The following is a 13,055-nucleotide window of genomic DNA, read 5'->3' as shown; positions in this document are numbered from 1 at the left end:
CCTGCACATATGATACTGCGCACGGTTACAGTAGGCTATACGTGCGTACATGAAGCGATACCTGCATATATGAGGCTACACACAGTTACAGCAGCCTATTCCGCATATATGAAGCAATACCTGCATATATGAAGCTGGTTTGGACACGAGTCTCAACAAAGGTGTTCCTGAGCATATGAAGGTCGCGCCTGGACATAGGATGGTTGAGGTTGGACTTTCAAGGAAGCACTCAGGCCTTTGAGGGTATACCTGGATCTATATGATTTCAATGGTTACCGACTAAACAGGGTGTTAGTTCTTCCTGTCAAGCTCTACATTCTCAGGCTAGTAATGTCTCCTTGGCTTCTGATGTATCACAAGTCCTCATTAAGTGACTCATCAGTGACTCATTTCTATGGGCGAGACCCCTCAGAACCTACTTTTGATTTTTGCAATCCAACTCCTCTGTTCTCGTTTCCCTCCTTCCTTTCGTGTTAGTTGTTCTCTTTTTTTTCACATGGAACCGCTGGCTTGTTTTTGAAGTTGTTTCAGGGTAGTTTGATATATATATCGTGACACGGATGCATGTACCGAGGCAAATGAGGCTGAGCCTAGTCATTTAAAGCCATATATTTAGGTTATATAAGCGAAAAAGCTCTCACGCAAAATAAAAGTTGCACACACATATTCATTTTAATATTTTCAAAATTATATCCCAAGTGCATAACACAATGGGTCAGTACAGAAACCGGTTACTTGTGTGCTTTGGGTTGCTTCTTCCTCCATAGTAACAGCCTAATTGTAACAACTGATGTGTAACAGGTGAAAAGGCAACATGTGTTTCGCCCTTTGTTCCATGCAGGCCAGGGGCTTTTCCAAGGTTAGTTATGTGAGGAATACTCTGATAGAAGATACACTGCATATCTAGGGTCCCTGCAATGGTAAATCCACAAAGCACCATCTGGGTGCAGAAATTTGGTATTTTGGGCCTGAATATAACAGGTGGGAGGGAGTCTACAGACTACGGAAAGACATTTCTAGCACCAAACCATAGACACTTATCAAAATGACATGGATAATACTTACAGGTGACAAGAGAAGACTCCATGTCTTATAAACCACTTTAAACATTTAAAGGGGATGAACTCCGTGAAAAAGATGTATCCAAGTTAAGGAGCAGGTAAAACTAGTGGAAGGGTGACCAGGGCTAACAATAACAAATTCTTCTGGTTCACGAAAGGACAGACCTTCCAGCATGTGCAAAACAGGCACAACCTAAAAAAAAATGGGTAAAGGAGGGAGACACCGGTAGACAGACAGAAGTCATATGGGACTTAAAATGGAGTAAGAGTAGGCAGATAAAGGGACACACGATGGAGACAGACAATGTATTCTTGTGCAGATAAATGGAGACTGACAAAGGGATGAATCACAGAGAGGCAAATCGACAGACAAACGGAGAATAGCAAATGGAGATAGAAGGAGCTAGATATAGAGAGAAACACAGAGACAAAGGGAGACACACTATCCTTCGATACAATATCCTTCGATACACAAACAGACAGAAACTAAGAGTGGAGCATGGGACAAATGGAGGGAGACAAAAGAATAGGAACAGAGAGATAGACAAATGTACATACAAAGGAATACAGACGAAAGTGTCCGGGAAAAAACACAGGGAGTCAGCCAAAGGGTGAGACAGAGGAGAGAGACACAGACAGAGACAAAGGGAGATGATAAACTGGCCATTAGAAAAGAGTCAGAGAAGGTGAAATGCAAGGATCCTGGGAATGGAACAAAGGCGTAGACAAAAAAAGAAAGACAAACAGAGAAGACCAAGATCCAGGCAAAGGTGCAGTCTAGGAACCCAAGAGACAAAGTGACCAAATAGAGCTCCATGCTGGGCCAAAACTAGAGACTACATTGAATCAACATAACAGTGTGTAAACGACACCAGAAGCATGGGATGCGAGAGATTCCTTACTCATAGAATTCGGTGGCTTTCTGCAGCGTCGTCGTGACCTCCTCCGGTAAGTCCCCAGGAATATGGGCCAAACTCCACGACATCTGCTTGCCCTTGGCGTGGTAGACATTGCCAGTGTTGTACAAGGCTCTCGCTTCGCCCACCTGGAGTATGAAACAAATACAGACAGGTTCACTTCCATGCACACAACTCTTGAAGGGTAAGAGTGGGGGAAAGCAGCCTCATGATCCTGCAATGGCCTGAAAACAAAGCCAGGAATGACCAAGATTAATAAACTTTTTGTAGGCCAATAACACGCATCTAAAGTACATTTACACCTTCACAGTTGGTGATCAGGGTAAGCTTTGCATGAAACAAACCACGTTGGCATCTTCATTGCAATGATTAATACGCTGTTTGCATGTAGTCCTGATCAATGGCCACAATTTATTTGCATAATTAACAGGTTTCTCAATTCCACCAGAAAAAGTGCTTAAATAATAGACTGTATTATGAATGACAGACCCAAGGGAGGCAGGCGAATCGCAGGGGACCCTATGTGGCATTAAACACTGCCTCCCATATTCGCATGGGCTTGTGTAGACCTGCGTCGGACACAGGTTTTTAAGTCACTACTGGCCGCGCCTCACTAAAAGCCGTTGCACACCTGCCAACTACAATAAAAAGTTTGCTCTGTGAGGAGATGGTGGGGCCTTGGAGGGGGTGGTGCGTCATGCCAACAATTGCCTGATACGCACCTCTGCAGCCTCACCCCCTACAAAAATAAAAACAAATGCTTGCTGAAGCGGCCATTGATGTCCCGGGGAGTTTCCATGCTACTTAATGGACCTCGGCTGCTTACATCCTCCAAAGAAGGGATTTTGCCCCGTCTGGGCAACTAAGTGCATTCTGCGGGTTTGAGGAAAGACATTCCTAAACTGATGACAGCCACCGGTGCTGACTGAGATCTCAGTGGCCATGGCCCATGAGATCCTATGAGACTGGCTTGATCTTAGAATCAATTGGTTCTTTCCTTTCTGATCTCAGTCATCAGGCCAGACCTGGAACCTCAATGCCTTCAATAAAAGCGCCACTTTCAGGCCACCTAGGGCCCGATTCTCTCCCATCTGTTCTTCAGTACAGACAAAAGGCCTTGGCTGATCTAGTTTGGCTAACCTGGAATGCCAACCTCTGCCTCAACCTTGAGTAAAAGGTTCTACAATCCACTGAAGGCTGGCAGAGGATCCAGAGATGTGCTACCACAACATTTTATGCCTCACAGACCTTCCTCTACATGGACAAGAACTATCTAACTAAAGAGATCAAGACCGGAAATGCTCATGGGGTGACCTACCTTCCTTCCTTTCAGAGCAGCACTGGGGGGAAAAACACAATTTTACATTCCCTCTCGCCCACAGGTGGGCCTCTGCTGCAGCAGCTGAGTCCTAAAAAAGGACTGGCATGGGCACTGGTCATGTCCAGTTTATTAAAACATTGTGCATGCAGGGGCTCCTATAAATGAAATGTGGCAACACCAAAGTATCTAAAATAAAGCTTCAAGGCTGAGCATTATTTAAGCATCTCAGACCACACTGACCTGCTCTCAAGCTCCTGGGTGGAACACGGGAAAAAGTCCATCTAGGATCTTCTAAATCTCACACAAAGCTTCAGGGGGGCTCCAGCTCAGGATAACTGCAGATACTAGATTCCCATTACTTATCAGCCGAACACACCTGAGAGCGAGCACCAAGGCAGCCTCTTGGACACACTCAAACTACCCATTCCACTTCCCTTGAGGGCAGAGGTGCCATTAGCCTTACATATGTCTTCCTGTAGTCTGACATCTTTCCACCCTCAGATGAATCAGGCATAACCAACAGAAAAGGAGCAGGTATTCGGGACTGCATGGTTAATCCCCATTTCGGGGACATTACCTCGCAATAGCTGTATTTTGACAGGAAGAGATGGACCCGAATCAGCAATTGCACACCCAGTATCTTTCAGTCATAAATCCAGCCAACAGGTAAAAAAAGGCCGAACCGTTTTCTTCAAAGCATACCTAAGTAGACCCTTTTTGTTAGCATTAAATAAGAATACATGCTACATACATTGTTGCAAAAGACGTGAATTTATGTGAAAGTGGAAAAGCGAACACGTCCTCTAACTCTGCAATGCCGAAACGTTTTCCACAGCCCTTTGTGAATATTGAAAAAAAAAAAAAAGAATTGAAAGACAACAGAAGCCCTGACTCAGTTTATTTATACAACAAAAGCCCACTATAAGCCAAGGAAATGCTGTCAAGTGGCTAAAAGAGACTTCACTTTCCCAAAACAGCTGTCATGAGGCCCATAATCTGAACAGGTGCCGCTGCATTCCTCGACATGGAATCATTTGCCCTAGGACTGGTGCAGCATGGCTAAAACAACTGCAAAGCCAATAGGTCCCTTTGCCAATATTTGCTATAACATATTTTAGTATATGACCTTAGTAGGTTTTTCAGGGCATGTTTGTGACCTACAGTCTTAGAGCCAGGCTCAATGAACACTGCAGACAGTGCGCCTTTAGTACTTCTGCGCTTAGTCCCTCAGGGGATTGACCCTCAGCCATGCCCTGTCGTCACTGTGTACATGACATGGCATTTGGCATGCCACAGTGTGCATAACATGCCTTGAGTCCAGCAACAAAGCAACCCACAAGGCACTACATGTGCCCATACCCAGATGGAAAAGTGCAAGGCTACAACTTGTGCACAATACTTGTGACTGCACTACCCACTGGGCACACATACCAGTCATGCATTAGGCACTGGGTGCAGGGTGTAGCTGTGTTCAGTGGCATGCCTATCTATCACACCTTGTGTGCAATGCCCATGTCTTCAGTTTCCCTCCACCAGGCAATGTGCATATGGTTTGAGCCACTACTATGAGTACAGGAACCAGGCACTGGGAGTAGCTGCAGGTCACAGCCTGTGGACAGTGCCACCTGACCATGCCTGTAGGCCGTGTCCAGTCGGGCACTGTAGAGTTAGGTGCTGACCACAGGATAGAGCATGTACCCATTTCACTAGCCCGGAGCACTCAACTGCCTTGGCCTATGACCATATCTAGAAGAGCATAGGTGCATGGACTGACTACAGGCCGTGCCCTTGTTCACTACAAATGCCTGTAGTGCCACCCAGGGCCCAGTGTACTGGTAAGCAGGGCAGGTACTGGAATAGGTCATGGCCTTCAGCCAAACCCTCAAGCCAATTCCTTTTCACTCAGTACCCTCTGGTCACAACATCCACTGGGAATTGCTTACAGCCATGCCATTGAGGTACTAGATGGAAGGAATGGATTAATGGCAAATATCGCTGCCCTTGGTTGAAGCTGGGCAAGGCCGAGGGCTATGCTCAGCAGTGCCAGATTAAACCCTGTGGAAGCCACTAGGCAGTCGAGATTTTGGAACCTCCCTCACATATTACCTCCTAATACCCAATGCACTGGATTGTTTTACAAACTGACAGCTGCAAGTAGATGAGCTTTTAAGAGACAAACTGTTATGTGAATCTTATGTCTCTGTTTTAAATACTTTATGTTGTTAATGGGTACATTACATTAATACCGTATTTTCTCCACAGTTTCTTTAGTGTAAAGTTTTCGTTTCTTTGAGTTGATTCTTTTTTTTCTATCTTTTGGAAACAATTTTAGGAAAGCTTGATTGTAATTTTCTTTCAAGATCAAATGAATAATATTTTGCTCCATTGTCCTGGAACCCCTAAAAAGAGTTGGGCCTATAGGCTGGCGCCTATTTGGTAAACCGGAACTGAGTGTGTACTGGTAACATGTCGTGCCATTCCCCCACATCCTACTCCTAGAACAGCAGCCAACAGTACCCGCTGTGCATGGTCTACAGCCAGGTTCAGTAGACAAGCGGCCCAGGGAAGAGTCGCCTCCTGCCCTACCTCCAGGACCCACTGAGATGTCCTGTGGACACTATAAGCAAAGTATTGGCTTAAGGCAGTCCTTGTCCTCAGTCCTCATGAGTGCAACATGCCTAATGTGAGCATGTGGTTGGCACTGATACTCATGTTTGGGGCTAACACGTTGTTTATGGTCAGAGAGTGAAAGGCAGAAAATGGGAAATCATGGAGGAGGGACATGGAGGAGGGAAAAATGGGAAACATTGACAAAGGGAGAAAGTTATAATGGAAAATAACCTGCGAGTGTGAGAGAGACAAATAGGTAGTAAGGGTAGGGTAGAAACGGTAGGGTGGTGGAAGAAGGTTACATGAGGTGGAATCAAGACTTAACAGTGAAAGTATTTAACAACATCAGCATTTGGCAGAGCAAACTCCAAAGAAATCCTCTGAGCTTTTAACAATTTAATCACTGGTGTGCAGTATCCAGTTGGCAGGGTATGCCCAGACGTGGGTCCCTTTCTCACTTTGCCACTGCATTCAAGCTAACCCGGCTGATGAAGGGTGCTACCCAGAAACCGGTCCCAGGATGCTTGTTTCTGGTCCAGGGAGGACCTGGCTTGGCAGTTTAGGCTGGACTGTTCCCATGAGGCACAGGGTCAAGACTGATTTGCATATAGCTGGGTCTGAACTGAGGTGGCGAAGTGAGCTAAAGAACGATGATGGATTCAACCCAGATCTGTGACTGGGGGTGAGTGTCTGAAAAGTTTCAGCGCTCCGCCCATCATCTCCTTGTATTTCCATTGGGTCTGGATGCAGATTGTGCCCACAGGGGACTGAGCACAGGGCAAGGTCAAAGACCACCAGGAGGGAGGGAGAGAGAGGGAGAGAGAGTGTGTATACACATACTGAGGAGGTTAGTATGCATTGGCAGGGTTGTGTGTGTCCTTCAAAATCTTCTAATTCTTAGATCTACCCAAACCGTACTTCATTGTAAGTTTTGTCCCTGATTGGGGGGGGGGGGGGGGGGGGGGAGGGAGACGGTGTTGCAGTAATACAGTGTCGGATTCATATTAGATTCATTTTAAAAATGCGGCGCCCCTCGAAACATATCATTAGAGTAATGTGTGAAGAAGTCCTCTGATGGCTGAATCTCAGCATCAAGACCAGACACTTTTCACAGGATATTCGGTCATGTTGTATTCCTCTGGGATGTGCTCTTGAGTCCTCTTGTTGTTTTAGTGTGGTGTATATTTCTATGTATGCTTTTTGAGTCCTTTCGCAGCGCCTGGTGCATGGTTCCCTGATTTTATTCAACAGCCCAAAAACAAGACAAATGGCTGATTAAGAACCAGTACATTTTCAACAATTAATGAAACTTTACATACACCACGAGGTCTGCAAATGTGTACAGACTTTCTACTCTCTGCACCACAGATTTTTCAATTTTGTTTTAAAATTACAGAACAGAATTGCTCCGAGTTTGGAAAACAATACAATTGACAGCGGCCTTTTGTGCATGTGAAATCGAATGTCATTTTCTGCTATAAATCAACTTGTGAATTTTGTATGTACCCTTTCAAGTGGGCATCTCCTCGCCCTCTAACCTCTGCACACCGCAGTCAATCTGTCCAGACCGGCACAAAAGCGGACTACATTCTTGTTTTGGAAAGTTTTGTGTAGATTTGTCAAATGGCACAAAGCTGTTAGAGAATTAAAAATATCTATTTTATTATGGATTAAATAATGTGATAAAAACTACAGAGGAACATTACACTGAGAAATACATTTTCAATTGCAGTAGACCTCTCAATGGGAGGTGCAGAATACAACACCCCGTTTCAAAGGAACCAAGGACCAAAGGTAAAAAAATTAGGAATAGCAATTTCCAACTTGCGATTTATACTGAATCACAATTTGGAAATCACAATTCCCAATGTGCCAAAGAATGTATTTTAAAATAGCGATTCATAGTGGGGTCGCAAATCAAACTACCTCATGAAGTTTAATGAGGTAGGTGGCAATTTCTGACCCACTAGGAAATGCAGTCATCATAGGGATGGAAGCCTGGGGCCAGCAGGCCAGAATGTCTGTGATCGCTCTTTAATAACGCAAACTTTTTTTCTTTGAAATGCAGCCTGTTTTCCTAAAAGTAAAATAAGATGTGCTTCAATGGGACCACTGCCTGCTCTTAAACTATATATTTTTTTTTAATTCTCAAAGGGGAAGGCATCCCATGGGGACACTTTCCCACATGCAAACGGTTACCACTACCTTTTAGTAGTCGATAAAAAATTAATGTTTGGTGACCGTAATTGGGTTGCAAAACAATAATACATACCACTGCAGATCGGTATTTTGAAGAGATGCTCTAAATACGCCCCTTCCAAATACTGATTCTCAAACCCAAACTGCAATTCGGTAGCATGTTAGCAAATCACAATTTGGGGTTTGTGAATTTAAAAATGCTTTTTTGTGATCACAAACACCCAATTATGTGAATCAGGCTATTTCCGAGCCCCAGGAAAGCTTGGTACATATGGCCTTTAAATACAGTGCCACACGAAACCCAAATTTATACAGAATAATCATTGATACAAGACAGCACATACCAAGACAACACACAAAACATTATTCAGGAGGAGTATGATATGATCTATTTTTTTTTTTAAACCAGTTTCCTGATACATTTCAGTAGTTCTGAAACAAACCTTGTTCAAGTGCTGAAGTCTGCATGCACTGCAACTCCAACTCCTTTTGAAAACCTGTTACTCCAAGGGGAAATGATTCCAAAAGAGAAACAAAGGAATGTGTTTGGCAGGTCACGTGACATGGATACTCACTAACCTTATCTCCCTGCTCTTGGGAGATGTCCAAATGTCGCTGGCAACAAACAATGGCTTCCTCGAACTGGCCCAGTATCTTCAGAGTGTTGCCAAGGTTACCGCTTGCTTTTGCCTCTCCTATGCGGTCCCCAATGGTTCTACAAGAGGGAAAGAGAATGCACAATGAGGGTTAAGTTAAGACAGGGGTGGCTCAGGATTGTGCACACAGTCCTTGACACAGGGGTGCGCTAAAGAATGGAGGCAACCAGCGGGACATGTTGGGCAGTCGTTGAGATGGTGCCAGCTTTGGATTGGAAAGAAGGGCCCTTAACGTGCTGACAGCAGACAGGCATCAACCATCCTCTTCCTCTTCTCTCTAGTTACAGTAAGTATTCTTGCTAGCAGTGGGACATTCACAGTTTTGTCAAAGGAAAAGAAGAGAGAGTAGAACATAGAAAATATGCTTACTCAATCCAGAGAAAGTGCCTTAGGTCTTGCAAGAGGTATAACAAATGCTATATAAGGACCAATTGCACTACAATATCAACCAAGGGTTTGGCAAGAAAGGGAGTGTTAGGTTTGTGCAGGGGTTCCTATTTAGGTCTCCACTACAGACAACTTCAGCTCTCTGTTGGTGAGGTTCCACTGTTTCCAATAAATTATATAAGAGAGTCGGCTTTGGGTCAGCCTCTTATTCATGGCTGGATGTTCTTGTTGTCTGTCTCACTTCCCTGCTTCTAATTTGATGGCTTTGGCCCCTATTTTTGTGTTTACCCCACCCAGGAACATGACTGTCTCACAGTGTTATCACTGGTTGATATGTCCTTCCACTACTCATGTCAGACCTTGCATTGCAGTGAGGGACTATTTTGTCTACTTCCCTCTCTGTCCCTTCTCCCTCTTCCCTTGCTCTTAAGGACCCCTTACCCCTTACCTTTTACTACCACAACACCGGTGTTCTATTGCCCCAGCAGCCGCTCAATTACCCTGCTCAGACCCCTCACCCATGTTTCTCTGCCCTCTGCACTATTATGACGCAGCCTTCGTAAAATGCTTATTTTACCATTTTAAGATGGCTGCCTGCATGTACTCATGCACTAGCACGCACGGCAGCCATCTTTGAAATGGATTTGTAAACATAAAATAAACTGCTTTCAAAGCTGGCCAGCATCAATGCATGTGCATCCATAGTAGCCATCTTTGAAACATATTTGGAAAAATAAAATGTGACTCCAAATATGGCCCTGTGGATGTGCACAATCACAGCAGCCATTGTTGAATACATTTTATTTAATTTATGAAAAAAACTTTTCAAGGATGGCAACCTTCGAGGCAGACACATTAAATGCAGCCATCTACCAAAAAACAAAAAAGAAATTTGCAAAGTGTTTTGCCATTTGATGTGGCTTGGCCCAGCCCCAAGGAACAGTAAAGTGCTTGACAGAACACATTTCTACAGTAGCTAAACTGTGTTGAGCACGAGTTGCTGTTCAATGAACAGTGTGGGGTGTATGCGTCTGGCTAAAATATGATTACTGAAACCAGGATATTGTGAGAAGCGGGACATGAGAGTGGTAACATATTGTTTTTATAGGATCACTCAACGTGTTGTTAATGGCTGAATATAAAGTTGGAACATGGGTTGCCAAGTTACAAAGTCACCAACCAACCAACAAAGACAATTTGACCCAAACCTTTATTTCTCTTCCATTATGATCATTTACATGAACAGGATGTACTTACATAAACCAAAAGGTATGACCTTCCAATCCCAGGCATTAACTTGGTAAATGAAACCCAGGGGCAGAAACAGTTCTGTTGACATTGCCTTACATGGCCATCCTAACCAGCATGATAACTTATAACTAGCACCCTTGCTCACAGGATAAGCAGTAGTGATGCTTTCAGGTGAAGACGGATTCTTAACAACCCTTTCACCCTGCAGAGTGGTAGATAGCAAGGGACGTCTGCAGTTTTGTTGAATGGCATGAATGGTTATTGATAAAATGTATGTATTCAACTCCATGTACAAACAATAAAGTCACATACTAACAGTCATTGGGGCATCCAGAACACACAATTCATTATTGAGCATGTAGCTCTGTTTGGAATGTCTTTACATAATTCAAACTCAGAAATATTAACTGGCTAATGGACAGCAGCCTCCACGCTTGCAATCTCATCAAAAGTATATAAGTAATTTCTGTTACAAAGTGAAAAAATGAGATGTTGGTAATTTTAAGGATAAAAGTTTGTCTGCATTGAAATGAGGCCCGCTTGTGCAGAGTCACCTCTGTGAGAAAATAGTTATCTCATTTAGATGGCAAAGATGGCAAGATGGACGTCCATCTACATTTGCCCATAGACAGTCGCTCCCAACGCACCTTCCCACCAATCACGATGCCAATGCAGCAGAAATTAACTTCATAGATACTATCCCAAAATGCTTAATGCAGATTGTTATTCCAATAGAAAGGCAGATGTGGGATCCCTTTATTCATTAAAGTCAGACGTGACAAAATGTTACCAGTTCGAAGAAGATTCGAGAGTCAACACTAGGGGATAGGAGAGTGACAGATATCTGTGTCACTCCCTCATTCAGATGGTGGCCTAGGTTCTGTGCCAGTTCATTATTATTCATGCGAAGAAGATGCCTACCTTGCCAACGTGAGGTCATGCTTGTGGTATTGGAGGGCTTTGGCGTATTCCTTTAGGTAGAAGTAGGCATTGCCCAGCTGGCTGTAGATTGCACTCAAGGTCTTCAGATCCTCAGTCCCGACCTGCACTGCAGCCTCGAAGAAGGCAGCGCCGGATTTGAAGTCGCCCGATTTGCACAGTCGCTCCCCTTCCAGAGCTAGCTCAAGGCACGAGGCCTCCATCCTGTGAAAATCAAAATAGGAACACTTAGCAGCATGCAGGAGATTTCCTCAATTCAACAGTGCAGGATCCTTGGCCAACTGGACCACCTAGAAGGCCTAAGATTTGCATTTAACTCAGTGTTAAACTATAACTGTACACACAAGGAATATTCATCGATAAGTTTATATAACTGTGCGTGTGTGCACATCATGGAATACATATTAAAACAGTATTCTGTACTCTTCTCCTGGGATTTGCTCTATGCATTAAGCTTGGGGGTGTCACCTTTCTATCTATGATTGCCCCTGAACATTAGGGGTTCAATTGATCTCTTGGGTTTTGGGGAACGCCTTCCTCATCAGGGTCTACGCAGTGTTCAGGTCTGCATACATCTTTGAAGGATCAGAGGACTCATCGTCCCCTGTAGCGCCTACAGTCTGTATCTGAAGAAAGAAGAACATAGCGCTGCTCTACTTTGGCTTAACTTTTGAGACACTGAGTTTCTATCTCTAGTTTGTTGACTTGCCATTTTCATTTCTATTATTTCGTTTTACTTCTATGTATAATTTCCTGTACAGTTCCCTTCCTGAGTTTGCTGTTCCTGTAATGAAAGCAGTCCAGCTCCACCTAAAGAGAGGAATTAGAGACAACTTGGATCAGTTGGCATGAAGCGCCTAGAAGCCATAGGAGAAACCAGAAAAATAGACGTGTTCTTCTTCCTAATTTTGGCACGGTATGGTCTGACTGGAGATTGTTTAAAAGTGAGCTTACATTCCACTCTGATGAACAGCTAGACAGAAATTCAGACGCTGAGTTGTTTCATGCAGATGTGTTTATTCCTAAAAACAGCTGTTGTGAAAAGGTAGGAGAATGGCAAACGGTAGCCCACAAAGCTTTGAAACAGCCATCAGTGTTGCCTCTGGGAGGCAAAGCTCAGGTGGAGAAAGACTACATACAACTTATCCAACCAGGTAAGCAGGCACCAGTCCATCTTTCCACCTGCCTGGAAATGTCTGTGTGACCATCTATGTCTTCACTCCTTAGGGTGGAGTCTTGCAACATCCCACCTGTGGAGGGGGTCATATGGCTCTCCTAAATAGGAATGGAGGGACAGGCTGCAGGACAGAAGAAGGCAGACCCATGCTACTTCCCCATAACACAAACACCTAAAATAAGACAAGCAAATGGTTGTTATGATTTTTGGCAGATTTCCACCAGTCTCTTCTGTCTATATATTTCTGACTTGGCAGTAGGGTGAGGCAGGGACTGAAGGTGGGGCAGCTTTAGCATGAGGGTGATGCCTCCTCACAAATAGGATCTTACCACCCAGTCCTTCCACAGATAGTGATGATGTTGGCTCCAGCAAGGCCTTTGAACATCACTCAATCGGTTTTTGTGATTGGCGGTGACTTCTGCCCAATGCCAGCTCCATTTGCTGCTACGTAGGAGTTGTCACCAGTTATCATAACTTGGGCATTGTATAAAATATTACTTTGATTTGCGCCCCAAAGATCCATGCTATTTTCAGCTT

General features: G+C 44.2%; 1 protein-coding gene across 3 annotated transcripts in view; it reads right to left on the bottom strand.

Moving 5' to 3' along the window:
- The window catches only part of LOC144754272 (G-protein-signaling modulator 1-like), an 886,476-nt gene that overhangs the window by 523,372 nt on the left and 350,049 nt on the right, over positions 1–13,055 (bottom strand). For all 3 annotated transcript variants that reach the window (XM_078641903.1, XM_078641902.1, XM_078641904.1), the window contains exons 2-4: positions 11,324–11,545; positions 8,688–8,823; positions 1,964–2,106 (exon numbers count right to left, since the gene is read on the bottom strand). In XM_078641903.1, coding sequence (XP_078498029.1) covers positions 1,964–2,106; positions 8,688–8,823; positions 11,324–11,545 — 501 coding nt within the window. The remainder of the gene's footprint in view (positions 1–1,963; positions 2,107–8,687; positions 8,824–11,323; positions 11,546–13,055) is intronic.

Source organism: Lissotriton helveticus, chromosome 5_1 (genome assembly GCF_964261635.1).
Source record: "Lissotriton helveticus chromosome 5_1, aLisHel1.1, whole genome shotgun sequence".
NCBI lineage: Eukaryota > Metazoa > Chordata > Amphibia > Caudata > Salamandridae > Lissotriton > Lissotriton helveticus.
This window is presented reverse-complemented; position numbering and strand designations above follow the sequence as displayed.